Here is a 21206-nt window from a genome sequence, read left to right as displayed (position 1 = left end):
TCTAACCAAATACCAAATCATGAAAAACCAAAAATATTTTATCCTTAAAAGCAATTTTCATTCATTGATAAATTTGTGCGTGGGCTAACCAACTCAAATTCAAATAATACTTTATTTCAATGGTAAGCAATTTCTTCCTCCACCTCCATATTCACTTCATTATGCACCTTTATAAATCTTTCCAAATCCAAAATCACTCTTAACCAAAAAGTGTTGGATTTTTTTTTATTTGTAAATTGTATAATCAGTAGATTTTTTAACTCTAAAATTCATAATAACAAATTGTATTTTGAATTCTAAAATTTAAAAGATATTTTCTAAATCGGAAAATACACTCTGAATCCTGAATTCGAATTTAAGCTTTCTAAATATTTAGGCTAAAACCAAAAGACTTAATGGACATGACATTATAATTCATGAATGAACGGGGTAAACTATTTTCCGATGTCAGAGCATAACTTTACTTTGTTTGACATGAATAAAAAAAGACTCGGGGATAGCCCAACCAACTTATAGGCTAGATACATGCAAGCATGAGATCCTTTTCGGCTCATCCCTCCCAGACCTTAAGAGGTAACATATAAAAATAATATATACCTCAGCCACCAAACATTTTCATTGTATTTGTATAAACTTTAAAAATTAAAGAATGAATTAGTCAATATTCTTACAACAACAATTGAGTTTCTTCCCTTAATTTTTCAAGGGAAAGAAGATACTGTCTATAACAATTAAGAGTACAACAGGATGAAGACCAAGGATTCAACGTTTCCTCTCATTCATCATTCCCCTTTCCTTTTCCTTCGGAGACTTTGGTGCCCTCGTATGCCGAGAGAAAGAAAGTACTTTGATTTTTCTGCAAAAACCTACAAAAATTTTATTTTAACAAAAACCATCAGCAGCAAAACCTTAACCATAACAATTTTTAAAAAATTACCCTATTTAGCCTGACAGGAAAAGAAATACATTCCCCAACGGAAAAGTGATACAAGTGAACTATGCCGGGAAAGTACACATTTCTTTTACTTTATTCACTTAATCACCGAAAACATATATCAGTAAGTGAACAGTTATTAAAAACTGAATTTCTTTTGATTTCTAGATGGAAATTAACTTCAATGTGTTGCTACAAAATGAAATTGTAATCAAGGTTACGAAGAGGAGATATATTAACGAATAGTTTGACAATGGTGTCATTATTTCAGATTATATAGTGCAGTATGTATTGGAACACTTTGAAAAGTAATGGGATTTCCATAGTAATAGTAGTGTCTAATTTTCTAAATATAATGAATGAACTGGGTTTCGGTTTTTACTTGAGAAAGTCGAGCAATTTCTGCTGCAAGCGATTCAATGTTTCCTCCTCAATAGTTACATAAGTCAAAAGCTCAGGTAACTTTACTGCAAGAACAAGAGAGAAAAATACATGATCGTTTTGCAAAACATAGTATAAAATCCAATAAGATATGTTGATCCAGGGTAACATTCAAATGCTATGCTCCTAATAACTATATTCCATCATCGTAAAGACTAGAAACACAAATATACATTAATGGAATTGAAACTCAACTAAACTCTTGCAACTAGCCAGGAAACATTAAATGAGCAGAGATGTCTACATTTTACAGGCAGATAAAAAATTAGGTAACTTAAAACTTTGATGGGATCGAAACTTAAAATCATATTCTTGCAACTAGCAATGAAACATTAAATGACAAAAAATGTGAAAATTTCAACTTTCATCAAGCAAAGCTGACAGAACCTTCTCTTAATACTAACTCAAAATCACCCTCAAAAGAAAGAAAGAAAAACATGAGAGAAGGGATGAAGAGTAATGTCTTTTAATTTAGCAGATAAAGAGTGAACTATTAGAACCACTCAAATTAAGGGAAAAAATCAAAAGTGAGGATAAAGAGTAAGCGTGTACCACCAAGACAATGCAAACACAGGGTGTTCACGAGCACAATATCCTTTTTTCAAATACACTTAGGATCAGCAAAGAGTAATAATCATACCAAAGAGGCGCAATAAATGCTCAGCTCCATAAATGGTTGAGGGAGATACATTATCCACAATTGCATCATTGTATTGTTTGCGTTCTTTTTTGTATAAGAGCATCATAGGCAATGCTTTATCAAAATAACACCTTATTCCTTTCAAAATTTCTCCTATTGAATCAGGAGCCCTGTTATCACACAGAAATAGTGCATGGTTTCCTCGTTAGTATAAGGTGTCCCAAGCTTGCATCTAATAGAAACAATTAAATGTACGAGATGAATAAATAATAAAACTATCAAGCCAGAATAGAAAGGGAGGAAGGATAAGAATTTTTAACTATCCATCAATTCTTACATGCCATCCTTCTTTGATTTGTGATCAAGGTACTTTGTCAGAATTTCATCAACAGTTGGTGAACGAGGAAGTTTTACGAGCTACAGGGAACAACAAAAGAAAACATTATGGAATGATTCACACATTAAAATGGACTATAACTTTTTAAAGTGATGATTAAATAAGACAGTATTAAAAAGTCCATCATAGCATCAATACCAAAACAACACCATCATCAACAAACTCTAAGCCAAAAAAGAAAAACTCAAAAATGTATTGTATCATATAATTCAACCATGGAACTTGAGTGCCATAATTCTCTTTAACTTGCTCAGAAAATTAATAAAGAATTATATCTGAAATCTGAAGAACCAAGAAGATTGCCTTCTGGGGGAAAGTAAGGCCAAACAAATACGGGAAATTTTGAGAAGACACACACGTGCTATTCATGAGTTGAGTTGCAGTTCAGTTTAAATCTCACTGTTAATTTCCAGATCAACTCTCGTCACCCTACACTTAATCCTCCTCTACAGTACATTTCTCACTTCAGAAGAGCCAAAACCTTTAGTTATAATGAATGATATTATCAACAATTTACTAAGACAGGTTTCACTGAACTATTGTGGTCTGTCTATCCTGTTTAGGAACCTAAAAAAAACTGATTATTGCAGAATGAAATGGAACAGACTACAGAAAATGAGTGAAAGAATTCTCCTTTTCTCTTCCAAGGGTTTATCCTTGTGAAAGGACCACCAAGAAGCATTGGTTTCTCGTAAATTATAAAAGTCAGAATGACAGCCCTAACTAACACTAACTGCCCCTCTAAACCACAGTCAGATGGCTTCAAATTGCTGTTACGTTAAAACTTGGCTCGAGGTTTCAGGGGGCTATGATCACCTTTACCATAAACATGGATAAAATCTTACTCTATAAATGTGCATATTCTTAGACTTGAAATGAATACAAAAGAATAGAGAATAAATTAGAGAGCTTGACTCCCCCTTCTCAGGTTCTCGTATTTATAATGACATTGGAAGTTCAGATACAATGAATGAGAGGAAAGACAAAAGAATAAGACATGTCATATCTACAAATTAGGTACAGCACAAAGCACATCAGCTTTTCAATAAAGTCCATTTAAGAAGACCTATTATAGTCTCTCTCAGGTTGGAGCATACAAATTATATGTGCCAAACTTAGAACAAATAAATGACAATCTCAAGGATTTTGTTAACACATGCAAGTTGATCACTGGATCCAACAAACTCAGTACATATTTCTTTAGGCAAGAACTTTTCTCAAATAAAATGACAATTGATTTCATCCCCCTCAATTGCAATCAACCACTAAATTTCGCAGTTGGTCGGCCACAACTAGCTCTTTGTTTAGTAGTGCTAAAGCTGATACAAATAAAGCAAATATTGTCAATTTGTCTTCTGTACAAAACAATGTCCGCTTGTGGCACAAGAGACTTGGTCATCCAAACAATCATGTAATGCAAATTGTAATGACTCATGTTAAATTTGTCTATTCTCCTTTAGAACTAAGTTCATTGATCTTTGGGGACCTGTTCACCTTACCTCATGTAGGATATAAATATTATGTGCCCTTTATTGATACCTATTTAAGGTTCACTTGGATTTTTCCAATAAAATCTAAAGCTAGAACATTGATTTTTTTCAAACCTTCAAATCAATGGTTGAGTTAAAGGTTAATTCAAAAATTAAAAAATATTCAATTTGATTACAGTGGACAATATCAACATTTTACTAACTTTTAAGCCCATCATGGTATTAATCACAGACTCATTTCATTTGTCCTCATACACATCATCAAAATGATGCTGTTGAAAGGGAAAAAAAAGAGACATTGTTGATTTGGGTCTCACTTTATTGCATCATGCTTCTCTTCCTTTACAATGTTGGGACTATGCCTTTACCCCTGTTGTACATCTTATAAATAGGCTTCCTACAGCCTCTCTAAACTTTGCAATACCTTATTTTGTTCTCTTTAATAAAGATTAAGATTTTTATTTTTTTTCTCAAAGCTTTTTGGTTGTGCTTACTTTCCTTTATTAAAACCTATTACAGAGTGGACTTTAAGCCTAACTCAGCCCCATAAAACCGGTTCAATAAGGTGAGGTTTGCACCCATTTATATATTATGAAATGTCCTTATCTCTAGTCGATGTGGGATCTCCAACACACTCCCCTCACGCCGAGAGTGATAGATAGAAGCTCGTGCGTGGAACTATATATTTTGGGTGGTCCGATAGCGGGTGGCACGATAGGCCCAACAAATACTCGCTAGGATAGGCTCAAAATGGCTCTGATACCTACTCTGCTTCCGCAATTTATTTTTTTTTAGCCTTCATTGCTGTAATCATTTTCCTTGACAGCCTTCATTGCTGTAATCATTTTTCTTGACAGCCTTCATTGCTGCAATTATTTTTTTTGTTGGACAGCCTTCATTGCTGCAACTTTTTATTTTCCTTATCCTTTCTCCATTGATCACCACCACCACCTTGCACCATTGACCGTTACTGCCACCGCCATTGACCACCGCCGACCACCACCACCGACCACCACTTCCGTCGCTCGCCAGAACTGCCACTGCTCGCCGGAAACCGCCACCGGAAAATTTTTCCGGCGGATTTTTTTTTGTGCGTGAACAGGATCAAATTTTGCCAATCTGAAAAAAGTTGGTTTTGAACTCTCATGGACTCCCTTAGTAAGCCATCTAGCTATTGTTCCTTTACTATGAGTGGTAAGAGTTCTAGTTTTTTATCCTTTAATGCTTCTAGTACTGAAAATATCTGGATTATAGACTCTGGTGCTACTGATCATATGACACCTCATTCCTCTTTTTTTCCATCCTACACTACTTTATCCGGTAAGCCATATATTACTGTTGCTAATGGTTCCACTACCCCCATTAATGGTTGTGGTAACATTCACCTTCAACCTTCATTTCCTTTAAAAAATGTGCTTCATGTTCCCAAACTATCCAATAACCTCTTGTCTATTCAAAAGATTACCCAAGATTTAAATTGTGCAGTGGTATTTTTCCCTTCCCATTGTGTTTTTCAGGATCTTGCCACGGGGAAGACTATTGGAATTGCTAAAGAGCAGGGCGGGTTATATTATTTACAACATGAAGAAAGTAAAAAGGGTGCTAGACTACAGGCACACACTTCTAATTTTCAGCAAGGTCGTGAATCTTGGTCATCCTCTCAAATATGGCTTCAACACAGACGTCTTGGTCATCCTCCATTTAGTACCCTAAAGTCCTTATTTCCTGTTTTATTTACAAAAGTGTCTGCTGAGTCATTTCATTATGATGTTTGTCAGTTTGCTAAACACCATCGGACAACTTTTCCTCCCAATGGTAATAAAAGTTCTAAACCTTTTGATCTTATTCATTCAGATGTATGGGGACCTTCACCTATTCCTAATATCTCGGGTGCAAAATGGTTTGTTTCATTTATTGATGATTGTACTCGGGTTACTTGGATATTCCTCATGAAAGATAAGTCTGAAGTTTTTCACTTGTTTGTAAAGTTTTACAGAATGATTCAAACACAATTTGAAAGTCCAATTAAGAGATTGCGTTCTGATAATGGAAGAGAATATGTGAACCAAAACCTTTCCAAGTTCCTTGAGGAAAATGGAGTTGTTCATGAATTAACCTGTGTGGACACTCCTCAACAAAATGGGGTTGCTGAAAGGAAAAATCGTCATCTCCTTGAGGTTACTCGAGCTTTACTTTTCCAAACATCTGTTCCTAGATCTTACTGGTGGGAAGCAGTCCTGACTGCCACTTATTTGATTAATAGATTACCCTCTCGGGTTTTAGAGGGTGTTACTCCTATTCAGGTTATGACCACATTCTATCCTTCTATTCCCATGTTGAATAGTCTTCATAATCGTGTCTTTGGTTGTCCTGCTTTTGTCCATGTTCATAGTCCTTATCGGGGTAAGTTAGATCCTCGTGCCATCAAATGTGTCTTCATCGGTTATGCCCCCAACAAAAAGGGGTACAAATGTTATCATCCTCAAAGTCGTAAAGTGTATATTTCCAAAGATGTCACCTTCCATGAAACAGAGTCTTTCTTTCCTAGTTCTCAGCTTCAGGGGGAGAGTATTCAAGAAGCTGAGGACCTTGAGTTGCCACCTTTTCCTTTGTTGCAGGATTTCGTTCTTAGGGAGGATGACAAAGACCCTGCACCAACATCATTACCAGAGAAGAATAATGAAGACAAATATTTTGGAAAACAATATCAGCGAAGGCAACAAGAACCCGTCCTGGTCGAACAGCAACTTCAATTGTCTGAACCGGAGGTAAGAACTCATACCAGTGAGACTCTTGAGGACACCTTAAATACTGCTTTTGAACCTAACCTAAATGATTTACCTATTGCCTTGAGAAAAGAAAAAAGATCTTGTGCCAAATATCCTATATCCCAATTTGTGTCTACAGAAAAACTTTCTATGCAGCACCAGAGTTTTCTTTCAGCTATTGATTCTATCAAAATCCCTTCATCGGTACAAGAAGCCTTAAAAGATGAGAACTGGATTCGAGCCATGAATGAAGAAATGAGCACGTTAGAAAGGAATGAGACTTGGGAGATTGTAGAGAGACCAAAAGATAAGAAAGCAGTGGGTTGTAGGTGGATATACACAGTTAAGTATAAGTCTGATGGCACACTCGATCGGTATAAAGCAAGGTTGGTTGCAAAAGGGTACACTCAAACCTATGGGATCGATTATGAAGAGACTTTTGCTCCAGTGGCAAAAATGAATACCGTCAGGATTATTCTCTCCCTGGCAGCACACTTTGGTTGGGCAATGCATCAATTTGATGTTAAAAATGCCTTCTTGCATGGAAGCTTGGAGGAAGAAGTATACATGGAGATTCCACCTGGTTATGGTATTGTTAATGAAGGGAATAAGGCGTGCAGACTTAAGAAGACCCTGTATGGTCTTAAACAATCACCTCGTGCTTGGTTTGGAAGGTTTACTCAAGCTATGGTATCTTTGGGGTACCGACAAAGCCAAGGTGACCATACTCTGTTTATAAAACATTCTCAGAATGGTAAACTCACTCTACTTTTGGTCTATGTAGATGATATGATTATTACAGGTGATGATGAGATTGAAAAACAAAATTTGAGGGAGAGACTAGCTGCTCAATTTGAAATGAAGGATCTTGGGAAGCTGAAGTACTTCCTTGGGATAGAGGTTGCTTACTCGAGACAGGGCATCTTTATTTCTCAAAGGAAATACATCCTTGATCTTCTCAAAGAGATTGGTAAGTTGGGTTGTAAGCCCACTGGAGTGCCAATAGAGCAAAATCATAGGATTGGGAATGATGAGGAAAACCCAAAAGTGGAGAAGACACAATATCAAAGACTTGTGGGAAAACTCATTTATCTTTCACACACTAGGCCAGATATAGCCTATGCGGTTAGTGTGGTTAGTCAATTTATGCATGATCCAAGAGAAAGACACTTGCAGGCAGTAGATAAAATTATTCAGTACTTAAAAGCCTCTCCAGGAAAAGGATTGCTATTCAAAAAGGGGAAAAACTTATCCATGAAAGTATATACTGATGCTGACTATGCAGGGTCGATTGTTGATAGGAGATCCACCACAGGGTACTGCATGTTCTTGGGTGGAAATCTGGTGACATGGAGGAGCAAGAAGCAAAATGTAGTTGCAAGATCAAGTGCAGAGGCAGAATTTAGAGCCATGGCTCAAGGGGTGTGTGAACTCTTATGGATGAAGATTATACTTGATGACCTAAAAATAAAATATGAAGCTCCTATGGGTTTGGCATGTGATAATAAGTCCGCTATCAGTATTGCACACAATCCGGTTCAACATGATCGAACAAAGCACGTAGAGATAGACCGACACTTTATTAAAGAGAAGTTGGATGATGGTCTTATAGCCACTGAGTACATCCCTTCAAGACTCCAATTGGCAGATATGTTTACTAAGGGACTTTCCACAAAACAATTCGAAGATCTTACTTGCAAGTTGGGAATGATAGATATACATTCACCAACTTGAGGGGGGAGTGTTGCATAATCAGGAGAATTATGTTATAATTAAGTGCAGATTCCATTTTATATTTATTAGGACAGATTTGGTAGTGATTTGATTTTATTTGATTTGTACAACTTTAAACACTCATTATTTCTGGCTTTCATTGTCTATTATTTCTTTCTTTAATTAGGTTGTAAAACAGTCTATAAATAGAGACTGTAATCACATTTGTAAGATATCTCAGAAATATATTTCATCTATTTCTTTCCACTAAACCTTATCGTCCTCATAAACTTGATTTTAAATCTGAGGAGGGTTTGTTCTTAGGATATTCTCAAATTCACAAGGGTTATGAGTGTCTATCATCAAGTGGAAAAGTATATATCTCCAAGGATGTTCTGTTTAATGAACATAGGTTTTCTTATGCTGATCATTTTCCTCATGCACCCTACTCTGTCAAAGATCTAAATTTGTATTTTAGCTTAAGTCTCACTCTTACACCACCTCAAAATTCCAAATCCTTTACCAATTACTTTTGTTACACCTGAGTCTAGTACTACACCATCTAAACCTCTAACTCACTATCTTCTGAGTCTGTCTCTATTCCTAATACAGCTCACTCATCACCCTTTGCCTTTGTCTCTGTTTCTAAAACTGCACCAGTAATGAAGACTCATTCCATGCTTCTTTTCAATCCATAATTCTTCTTCTCATTGTTTCCCTCTCATTCTGAACCTCCAAGTGTTAAGCAAGCACTTAAGGAATATGAAGCTCTTACGCAGCAAAAGACATGGGACTTAGTGTCTCTACCTCCTCATAGACGGATTGCTGGCAGTAAGTGGGTATTTAGATTCAAGGAAAATTGAGACGGTTCTATAAATAAATATAAAGCAAGATTGGTAGCTAAGGGGTTTCATCAAGTACATGGCTTTGATTTTCATGAAACCTTTTTCTAGTAGCGAAGCCTCTTACAATCAGAATTGTTCTTGCTTTTACTATCTCCTATGGATGGAAATTGTTTCAACTTGATGTCAATAATGTCTTTTTGAATGGTCTCCTTGAAGAAACAATTTATATGACACAACATCCTAGATTTGAAGTGAATGACAAATCTCTTGTTTGCAAATTAAATAAAGCTCTCTATGGATTAAAACAAGCACCATGACAATGGTTTGACAGACTACAAACTGCACAATTTGGATTTGTTAGCAAATGTGACTCCTCTCTTTTTATATACAGAAAGCAATCCCAAGTTATATATTTTCTGGTCTATGTTGATGATATCATAATCATTGGTATCTTTGTTACTTTGATTCAAGATAATCCAACCAAACTTAATGCAACTTTTTCTCTGAAACAACTTGGTCATCTTGATTATTTTCTTGGTCTTGAAATTAAACATTGACCCAATAAGTCTATTATCATGACTCAAAGCAAATATATTTGAGATTTACTTCACAACACACATATGGCATAAGTTCATTCCATTTCTTCCCCTATGGTTTTCTAATTGCAAGTTATCCAAGTTTGAGGTTGATCTATTTTCAGGCCCTACCTTATATCACTTAGTAGTAGATGCTTTGAAATATTTACAAGACCAGAAATCAGCTTTGCTCTGAACAAAGTTTGTCATTTTATGGCCAAACCACAGAATTCTCATTGGGTTGTGGTAAAACGAATACTACAATATCTTAAAGGTACTTTGTTTCATGGATTACAATTTCAGCCTGCATCTCTTGCTCAACCTTTGTCCTTTAAAAGCCTTTCATGATGTTGATTGGGCATCAAACATTGATGATAGATGTTCTACTTCAGGAGCAGCCATCTTCCTTAGTCCCAATTTATTATCTTGGTGGTCTCAAAAGCGCAAGTTACTGCTTGTTCTAGTACTAAGGCTGAGTATAGAAGTTTGGCTCAAAATTCCACTGAATTAACATGGATTTCTATGTTGCTTATTGAATTGCAAGTTTCCTTTACTAATGTTCTTTGTTCTTCTTTGTGACAATCGAAGTGTTGTGTCTATTGCTCACAATCCGGTATTTCATAATCACAATAAACACATGGAGATTGATGTTTTCCTTGTGTGGGAGAAGATTATGGCAAATCAACTCTAAATTTATCATATTCTCGCCCTTGATCAATGATCAGATGTGCTGACCAAGCCTTTCTCTTCAGCTCATTTGCTTTTCTTAGAGGCAAACTCAACATGAAGAGTTTTTCTAGTGAAAAATCTTCTTGAGTTTGAGGGGGGATGCTAGTATAAATAAATATAGTTAGTTTTTACAGATGTTAGTTTTTACCTTTGTCAGCTATTATTAACAATAGCTCTTAATGTAATCTTAATTCAAGTGTGATGAAATAATAAGAGTTTCACTTTGTTCCTCTCGTTTGTTTTCTCTTAGACCCCATCACACCAACACCTAAACTTCTTAAACGTGAGATTAAATATTTGTGGATGGTCCAATAGTAGCCTGATAGCAGGTGGCACAATAGGCCAGCCCAGCAAACCTTGCTAGGATAGACTCTAGTACCAACTTGAAATGAATACAAAAGAATAGAGAATAAATTAGAGAGTTCAATTCCCATCTCTTAGGTTCTCATATATATTGGAACTTTATATGACATTGGAAACTCGGATACAATGAATGATAGGAAAGAGAAAAGAATAAGAAAGATCATATCCAAAGACTAGGAACAGCACAAGCATATTGCAGCTTTTCGATAATATCTATTTAAGATTACCTATTCTAACACTTAACATATATGAGAGGACAACTACAAAGAGTGACTTTAATAGTTTTCCTTGTACCTTATCCTGCTGAATCACGGAGTCCCAATCATCAACAAGTTGTTTCTTTAATGTTGCAGGTATTTGAATCTTGACAAGCTTTTCAACAGACCCGCTGCCCTTCTAAAAATTAGAAAACAACACTTAGCAGAATATTTTCATATGAGAGTAGAGGCAAAAATTAGAAATTCCGAAAACATTTAATCAAATATCAAACAAAAACTCAGGTATTTTCATTTTATTAAGGAAACAAAGATTGAAATCTGAACCTCTTCATCTTATTATTATTTTTAGTTTCATCCTTACTCCTTTAGAACACCTGGTATGTATGATGGCATTTTGATTTTATCATATGAAATGAAAAGCAAACAAACCACCAGTTAATTCATTATATGAAGAGAAATTGAATGCAAATGATAAATCTTTCAGGGTTTAAGAATTAAGAATAAAGAACGCCAGGAATGTAATTAAACCACAAAATAAACCAAACCTCAACTCCAGAATCAATCTTTCGTTTCTTTCCTTTAGACACTGCAAAGAGTTTAAGGTATAACTTATTAGTGCATAAAAATTCTACTGTGCAAGAAAACATAACATTTTTAAACTCAACAAATCGACAATTCCATTACATTCAAATGAGAAGAGGTCCAACTTTTAAGTACTGTAATGTGTTGGGCTTTATTGTAAAAGTAAAAATATTGGGCTAGTGTGGGCCAGGGTCAAGCCTAAATAAAAATGAGATGGCTGAAGGCCAAGTTAAAAATTTCAAAGACAAAAAAAGTACAAAGATTTGTTACTTAAAAATGCATATCTACATGTGTGTGTTCAAGCAGGATGCACATGCAAAAAAGGAAAGTGAAGGATAAAATTTAATGAATACCATTATTCTTGACATCCTCTTTATCCGCTTTGGCATCTGCAGCATACAAAACAAATGTAAAAATATCAAGCTAGCAAAAATTAGTCAAAGTATAGTCTTTCCAACACGATACAGAAAAAAGGATTTGGTCCCTGTCCAACTGTGTACACGTATTGTCAAGTATTTAAAACAGGGGAAATTGGATTTCAATAACAGATGGTTGAATATACTGTAACAATTTTGAGATGACATCACAAAAATGCCTGTGCTTATATGGAAGGACCAGAGTTAATTTTAGTCAGAGGTAACACTCACTTTGTTTCCCAAAAGTAGTGTGTTAAAAGGAAATCAAATGTACTTATTAATATTATCATTTATCAAAACCTACTACATTGTTTGTACAGTAGAAATTTGCATGCAAAGCACCTGATAAGTCTAGACATATTATCTTGATTCCTTTTCCTTTGAACAGTCTAAATATCCCTTTACCAATAAAAACCAACTATCTTCAAAATAAAATGTTGACCAAAACTATCATAGGTCCATTGTTGAAGGTCCCTTTGCAGACCTCATTAGTCACTATTGATCACTCATTCAGAACGTAAAGCACATAACCTTTAGTAAAAAACGGGCCTTAAGGATTCCACATCTGCAACTTACGGATATCATATATATTTATATAGACATGTATAATATGTATATATGTATATATAAGCAAGCAAAATAACCTTTAGGTAAAAACAAAAAGAAAAAATAGGCACAACAATTGAAATTATAAAATTCAATAAATGCACAATCCAAATGTTAAAGAGAGTCATGAAAAGAAAATATTTAATCTTTCCAATCAAGAACTAGCGGACTTCAGATTCATTAAGAACAAACTAGATAAGCAAAAGCTTCAAGAAACGTCATGGTAAATTATCACCATTTGAAAGAGAGCACTGATTACCTGTAGAAGTTTTGCCCTTTGCTTGTGTTGAACGCCCAGACTTAACATTCTTGTCTACATTTTGCTTTTTGTCTAGGGCCAACTGTTTCATTACATTCTCTTCCGTATGTTTCATTAACCTGTCCTCACCTACCCATTCGTCCCAACTGTTCGGAAATACACATTTTAATGATTCTGTGTAACCTTTTGCTTGGAAAATAATCATTAATATCAAATAATTATAGCCAAAAATATGAAGATGATTCTCTCTAAAATCTATAGATTAATTATTACACAGCCTTGCAACAAGTACCTTATGTTCTACTTTCATTGCCATTTAAAATGAGAGCTTCACTTGGAAATTTTGCAAGTACTAACTCTGTTTCTCACTTGATGTTTTTTTTCTTAAGCAATTTTGAGTCACACCATGTACACAACAACAATTATAATATTCCATAACACATTGTGAACTGAAAGGTTGAATTGTCATGGAAAGGTTGCCATTTGTACCTCTGTTACATTAAATGAAACAAGTGAAAGATAAGAAACTCACTTTTTACTCCAGCCCTGCAAAAATAGTAAATGAAACAACTAAAATCAATAGCATATCCCATAATCATTTGAAATTTTCAAATGTTTAACATTTTAAGTGAGATTGAGGACTTCAATTCTTTCAGGCTAAAACTTTAATCAATTTGAAAAGTTAAATCAAGGAACACTCAAGAGATGAGTGATCAAAAGAAACGACTAAGCCGTTACAGAATGAAGTAAATTAGGCTGCAGGGGAAGAAATCTTATGGTTGAACTTACAAGGTAGTGAACAAAGTATTTCCATTCACTCTTTCTGATCTCAGTTTTTTGCACCTGACATAAATGAGACAGTAGATTAGGTCACAACTACAAAAAGACAAGGGAAAAACCAGTATAAAAACGCACTCTGTCTGCAGTAAATTATATCACAACTGTTATTTACTGCGAAACCTTACATTAGGCAAACGTAGCCCAACAAAGACTGATTGAAATAACCCTAACAACAACATGAAATCAATCACACGATAGAAAATTACAAGTGACGCGATATAATCACCATTAAAATTTTATAGATAAATTAAAATGAACAACAGAAAATAGGGTAAATGGCGAGAAACCGTAAAAAGACCTCTCAAAGTTTATCCTTAACATAACAAGAAAAACTGCTAAGTCACAATTCAGTCAAAGAAAGGAGAATTGGCTAATTTTACAGACAAAACAAATGATAAAAAATCCCCAACACAGAAAAACCCCAGTGCGGAATGGTTACTGAGTATTTAGCAACGGCAAACTTTCCGTTTGTTTCGGAAACGGTAATTATAAAATTCCAAACGAAAAGAACAAGAAGAACTGGAAAGAATCAAGAAAAGAAAACGTTGAAAAAGAAAATTGAAAGAGAAGGGAAGGGGAGAGGTAAAAGGTGCCTTGGCTTCGTAGATGCGAGGACCATGATAGGCGAGCACTTTCTCGCCCTCGGAGTAGACGCCGGAATTGGAGGGCTGAACGTCGCCAGCGGAGGCGTCGACGGAGGTGGCGGAATCGTCCTTGGACGAATTTCCCATGGTGGAGTTGGAGCGAGCGAAATGGAACTGGGCGGGAACTGGAAAACGACACGCTCTGAGTGAACAAAATAAAGTGCCTACTCTACCGAGGTGGGACCTTTTTGGATTTTTTTAGTTGTTCCCTTATTTTACATATTATATATAATATAATATAATGTATAACAAATAATACATTAAGATACACAATTAAGTGGGGGAGTTTCTGCACCCTTACATTTTTTCTTCTTGTACCCCTACATTCTTTAAAATGCTGAAATTACCCTTTTACAGTTTTATTTAATTTTGGAATATGGATTTCGTAATTAAAACTTATTTAAAGAATAGGGGTTTTGTAACTAAAGAGTGTTTTCAAAATAGAAATTCAAAAGACAAAAATCATTCTGGAATATCCTTTCCACAGTACATTTTTTTTATTTCCGGATTAATAAATCCAGAATTAATAAAATGTGTTCCAAAAAATATGTTCCAAAAATATTTCGGAAAGAGAAATCTGGAAATCATTTTTAAAAGAGGTAAAACAGTCTTCTTAAAAAATGATGGGATGCAGGAAAAAAATTGTTGTTAGGGTGCGGGAAGAAACAGCCTTAAGTGGGTGTTTTAATTTAGATGGCCCAAGCCCAAACATAGAGGTCGACTTCCCAATAACTAATTGGGTGTTTCATCCTGCACCCCAACATTTTTCTTTTTACTCCCCTACATTTTTTAAAGTACCAAAACTAACCTTGCCATTTTTATTTGAAAAAACACTATTATGGTGTTTATAGATTTCTAGAAAGGGTTTCGAGATATTTATGGATTGGTGGATCCATAATTCATTTTTTTTTATTTATGCATTGGTGAATTCGGAATGTATTTTTTGACATATGGATTGGTGGATCCAAAATGTATTTTTTTGGCTTATGTATTGGTGGATTCATAATGCTTATTTTGACTTATGGATTCGTGAATTCATAATGCATTTTTTAACTTTTGATGTTTGGTTGTGGTTTTCAATAATTTGTTGGAATTTCAGAATAAGATGTTAATTTATAAAAGTATGGACAATGCCGAAGGATTTGTTATAAATTCACTATTAATCAATTTTAAGACTTATTGGGAAACATAAACATTTATATTCAATCATCAAAATTTGGTCTTCGTATGTAGTTATGAGGTTGTAATTGAATTCATAAATCAATAAGTTGACAACAGTGACCAATCCACTGGATTGTAGAATACTGAAGGGGTGTAAAAGAAACACCCGAACTATAATATTAAAGTGGACGGGTCTATTGACAACTTATGAAAACCATGTGGCTCATTTGTATGATGTGTGTGTATGTCCACAAACAATGACATGAACGACGATAATTATTTATATTTTTTATGTTTTTAGTTGCATTTTTGTTTTTTAATTTGATGAAGCTACACATTGTTTACATTATTATTTTAAAGGGTGATGAAATTAGTTCTTACACAATCATGAGTGAATTTGTTCTTCCGCATTTATAATAGCCACAATGTATGTTTATGTATTAATTTATGAATTCGATTACAACCTCATAACTACATATGAAGACCAAGTTTTGGCGATTGCATAAGAATGTTTATGTTTATGTTTTCCAATCAGTTCTAAAATTGATTAATAATGAATTTTAACAAATCCTTTGTCATTGTCCATACTTCTACAAATTTACATCTTATCAATAAATTCCAACAAATTATTGAAAACCATAATCAAATATCAAAAGTAAAAAATACATTCCATATCCACCAATTCATAAGTAAAAAAATATATTCCAGATCCACCAATCTATAAGTCAAAAAAATACATTCTGAATCCACCAAAATTCATAAATTTCGCAAAATCCACATTCTGGAAACCTATAAACCCCATAAAGGTACATTTTCAAATAAAAATAGCAAGGCTAATTTTGGTATTTTAAAAAATACAGAGGTGCAGGAAGAAAAATGTAGGGTGCATGAAGAAACACCCTAACTAATTGGATTAAGACTAATTCTCCCTGCACCAAAGTTACTTGCACCCAACATTTTTTTTAAAACCCCAAGTTATCCCTGTTACTTTTATTTAAAAAAAAAATGCAAAGGAGCTCATCGTTTGTTGTGGTAGAGACGTTTTGAGTGGAGGTGGTGGTGGTGTAGCTGTTTGTTGTAGTAGTGGATGCACTGGCAATGGTGCAAAGGTGTCTCTAGATATCGATGTTCGAAAAGTGGCTTACGGATGTAGATATCCGAAAGCATTCATTGTAGATTTTGGATATTCGCATCCAGAAGATAAAAAAGACTTTCAAATTTCAACATTTAAAAGTCATTGTTGGGTATCTTAATAAAACTATAGATAATGATATCCGAAAGTTACTTATCAGTGTTGAACAACCAAATCTAGAAATGTATTATTTGTGTTATGGGCATAGATATCAAAAATGTTAAAAGAAAAAAAAAAATCAATTTCTCAAAAGGTGTTGGGTACATCTCAAAAGTGATATCATTATGGGAGAATTAGCCTTGGATTAGTTGCATTCTTTATTTTTCCTAAAGTTTTTTCATATTTTTTATATACCAACTAACTTAATTGTTTTTGCTAACTTTAGTTCATTCATTTGTAGATCTTCCATTATGGTTAGGTAATTGTGATGTGATGAAGTTTTTATCTAAGCCGCGGTATACAATTTTAATGGATGATGTAAATGAATTGGAATTAATTTCTAAAAACAAAAATAATGAAATATGTTTTTATATTTTTAGGATTACTGTAATAATATATCACAATTATGTATAATATAAATGGGTCTCCAAATTCGCCTCCAAAGCTCAAAGAGTCAATAATAAAGGCTCTTTGACATCAACGTCCTATTGTTTGATAAACTAAAAGACAGGAATCACGATAAATTGAAGTTGCACCTATGATTTTGTTTATGAGTTTGGAATTAGGGTTTGAAGCTAATCCTCTCGTGATAGTAAATGTAAGCTAAAACTTGACCCTCTCGTTAGTCAAACACTTTAGTGTTAGTTGCACATTTTTCTCCGCACCACATATCTTGCTATATAATTTTATCATTCTCATTTTCGTTGTTTGATTGGAAATCTCTAACTCATTTTCGTTGTCCCTCTCATTTTGAAAAAGGACAAAAGAAACTATGAGAATACAAATAGTCAAAAAAATGTTAGAAAACCAAGAGTCGTAAATGTATAATTCATATTAGGTATCAAGAAAATTAGAATATTATAGGAAGCAGAAAAAAGATTAACCGCTCTGATATTATATTGCATACTCATGATTGTATGAAAAAAACATAATGAACAAAATGTGAAAAAGGAATAAGTAAGTGAATAATATGTAAAATCATATTTTATACATTCTATACAATCACAAGATATAAAGAAATAAAGATGATTGATTTTAATTGAGTAAGGTTAACACAGTAGTAACAATACATTATAAGAGGACTCTAAACCAAATTTATTTGTAATAAAGTCGAATTATTAATGCTTTAAGTGTTGTACTAAAAAGATAGTCTAAACTTGCATGAGCAACTGCAGATAAAAGATTTGCATGGACAAGTGGTTTTGACTGAAAGGAGTGCATACAGTAAATGATTTAAAGCACACTATATTTTAAGTTAAACCCAAGATCACATGTTGTTTATTTTTTCTTATAAAGAGTATTTTTAATCTTTTTTTCTTTTTTTATTTTTAGTGCAATCTTATTTTTTTATTCCTTTACTCATGAAACAGTTATTTTTTTTATGGGCGAAGAATAACTGAACCAGTTATGTAGTTTTGCTTTATGTTATGACTTTGAACTCACATAAATTATAATGGTATATTGGGTTCAAAACGTGTTAAATTCAAATTTGATATGTTGAAGTCAACACCAATATGTAGATTTAAGATGTAAGCAAAAGATTACACTTGATTTGGAATATTACCTAGATATCTTTGGACGATCGATTGAATTTGAGTGTATTTAAAGAAAAAGTAAGAAGATTAAAGTAGTTTGATTTAAATTAAATAAGATCGAAATAAAAAAAATTATGAAAGTTTGCAAATAATGTGGTTGATGTAATTGAAATTTTAATATGTTTAATTGATAAAAAAATTAAAAAAAAATAATTATAAAATATTAATCTATTAAAAATATTTTTTTCACGTGTAATTGGATTCATCTTATTTTTCGCATGGCTGTTTGGTTTCCGTCTATTACGCCTTGAACAGCGTCCATAGTTTTCACGTGGAAGTGAGTAGTGAGTTTGAACTTTGAACACAGTTCCAAACATCCATCAAATCAAGGCCTTATGTATTAGTGATTCTAGTCATGGGCAAAATGGTTGACAAATAAATAATATAACATGATATAACATGTGAAACATTTCAATTTTGCAAACGGACACTGAGACGGATAGAAATATACGTATAATATATATATATATATATATATATAAAATTTAAGATACCTGAATACGAATTTATATATTATATAATTATGAATTATATAAACTAATTGATAATAAAGATTTATGTGTATAAGTATGTTTCAGATTATTTTTTGGAGTAGAAAAATATTTTTATGACCGATTCAAAATGATTTGTTTCTTATTTTTATAATTATAATAAAAATTTATACAATAAATTTGAGTTTTTAAAAAATTAATATATTTTTTCTTTTTAAAATTGTGTTAGAACCGTTTTGAAATTTTACACTTCACGAATACGTGTACTTACTACACTATTCAAAAACAAGTATGTGAGCTTCATATATTCTGAATTGCATTACTCTGTACTTACTTTACCATTATTGGCACTACGGAAAATAAGACAGAACACAAGTATCTGAATTCTGAACTATAGTACATCAACAGGAGTATTACAGCCTATGTAAACACAAATTAAAGAAATGAAGGAATCAATTAACCTCAAACTAAAGTAATCTTTCGAGAATTATTTGGCAAGTATAAGGAGAAGTAGTCCCTAAACTGGAGGGTGTGGGGAGCATGAACATGTTAGTGTCCTTGGCCAGGGGTTGGACCCGATTCTTTAATTCCTCCAAGGGTCTCACTGTTGGTAAATTTGTGACCCTCTCCTCCGGAGCTGGGACCCGAGTCCTTGATTCCACCAAGGGTGTTACTATTTGTAAACCGATGACCCTTCCCTCCAGGACTAGGACCCGACTCCTTAATCGCTCCCAGACTTAACCAATCAAAGAAGTCCACCACTTCAACCCCTTCTCCAGTGCCAGAGATACTCAGTGGACGGGCTTCTAAGCCCATCAGACCAGTGCTCATGACCAATAAAACGAGAACGACAAAGGCCCGAGTTTTCGTGATGCTTGTCATCTTTAATTTCTGCAAAGAAAATGTAGTGTTGGTGTGTTTGTTTGGGAATGTAAGGGAGTGAGAGAAGAAGGGATAAGTTGTGTTTGAAAATTGTGTAGCATTGAAGTGGTTTTTATAGAGGGGGAAGTTGTCGACCAAAGTGAATCTAACATGCACATTCAAATATGGAAGACGACCAAAATCTTGCGGAGGAAGCAACCTACGTGGTTCCGAAAGATGATATAGTCAATTTGGAACACTGTAGGTTTGAAGAAACACTCGCGTCACTGGACACTTATTGAAGGAATTAGAAAATGGAATAATTGCGGGTCCAACTTGTGTAAGTTGGTAAATAAAACTCGTCACTCAGTTTTCCTTGCTGCCCTCTGCTTCAAGTCGAAGACCAAGACTAGTAAATAGTAGCCTAATACTTCAATTCAAACACCTTCAACCCCCAAAATACCACGTTAGATTACAATATTGAAATATATTATTAATATATTAACTCTAAATTTAACTGAAATGTCATTTATTAAATTTTTAACTTATATAACGATAAAATAAAAAAAATTAATTTATATTTGAATAAAAAGAATATTGTGTTTGGTAGGGTTGAATTTGGGGAAAAAGAATCGGGTTTGAGTCAGCAAAAGAATTGAGCGTAAGAAAAGAAAATAAATAAACATGCATAGGAAAAGAGGGGAGAAGAAGAGGGCTGCGTTCGCAAATGTCGCACTGACTAGTCAAGCAGTGATGTATACTACTATAGTGTTTATGGAAATTATTAATTAATGGAAAGTCACTCTCAACAACATTATCCTTTTTATCTGATGCTAAATAGGATTTAATTAAAAATTTATTTAAAATAATTATAATTTTACTTAATGAATAAACTAAGTAGCCTAAATTATGTAGAACTATTACAATTTATTTCGCAATTTATATATAAATGACTACACTGTCGGAAAGGGGGTAACCTCAATAAATGGGATAATGGGAATGATAAGTGATTTGAAAAGAAGGCGTGGAAACATAGAATTGTCAAATCCCTCTAGCGACGTTTAACAAACATAGAATTGTATTGGCGATTACGTGTTCGACCTTGATGTTTTAGGTTTTTATATTTCTATACGATTTTTACATCTCAGTATTATAAATAAAAACTTTATATTTTAGTTTCTATTAAGCACTTTTTTAAATGTTTTAGTATCGTTTAACATCTTCTTTCCTTTATTTTTTAATTAATTGTATTTTTTTATCCCTTTAGTCCTTTTATAACTTTGGTTCTTAAGTCTTTTTACACAATTTTTAATTATCCATAACTTTGTTCAATTTTTAATTTAATTA

At 33.6% G+C, this 21206-nt stretch overlaps 2 protein-coding genes across 2 annotated transcripts; both read right to left on the bottom strand.

Moving 5' to 3' along the window:
• Positions 1–594: 594 nt before the first annotated feature.
• Positions 595–14626, bottom strand: LOC137808266 (protein MRG1). Its single transcript, XM_068609295.1, has 11 exons — positions 14410–14626; positions 13766–13819; positions 13509–13522; positions 12977–13122; positions 12049–12084; positions 11659–11699; positions 11190–11291; positions 2353–2432; positions 2016–2185; positions 1317–1401; positions 595–866 (listed from the first exon to the last, which is right to left on the bottom strand). Exons 1-11 carry the CDS (start codon positions 14545–14547, stop codon positions 776–778), a joined length of 957 nt encoding a protein of 318 aa, XP_068465396.1. The 5' UTR covers positions 14548–14626; the 3' UTR covers positions 595–775.
• A 4650-nt stretch (positions 14627–19276) lies between these two features.
• LOC137808263 (PAMP-induced secreted peptide 2-like) lies at positions 19277–19978 on the bottom strand. Its single transcript, XM_068609291.1, has one exon. It carries the CDS (start codon positions 19878–19880, stop codon positions 19548–19550), a length of 333 nt encoding a protein of 110 aa, XP_068465392.1. The 5' UTR covers positions 19881–19978; the 3' UTR covers positions 19277–19547.
• Between the last annotated feature and the right edge of the window lie 1228 nt (positions 19979–21206).

Source organism: Phaseolus vulgaris, chromosome 3, assembly GCF_000499845.2.
Source record: "Phaseolus vulgaris cultivar G19833 chromosome 3, P. vulgaris v2.0, whole genome shotgun sequence".
Lineage (NCBI taxonomy): Eukaryota > Viridiplantae > Streptophyta > Magnoliopsida > Fabales > Fabaceae > Phaseolus > Phaseolus vulgaris.
The sequence above is the reverse complement of the archived record's forward strand: the minus strand, read 5'-3'. Positions and strand labels throughout refer to the sequence as shown.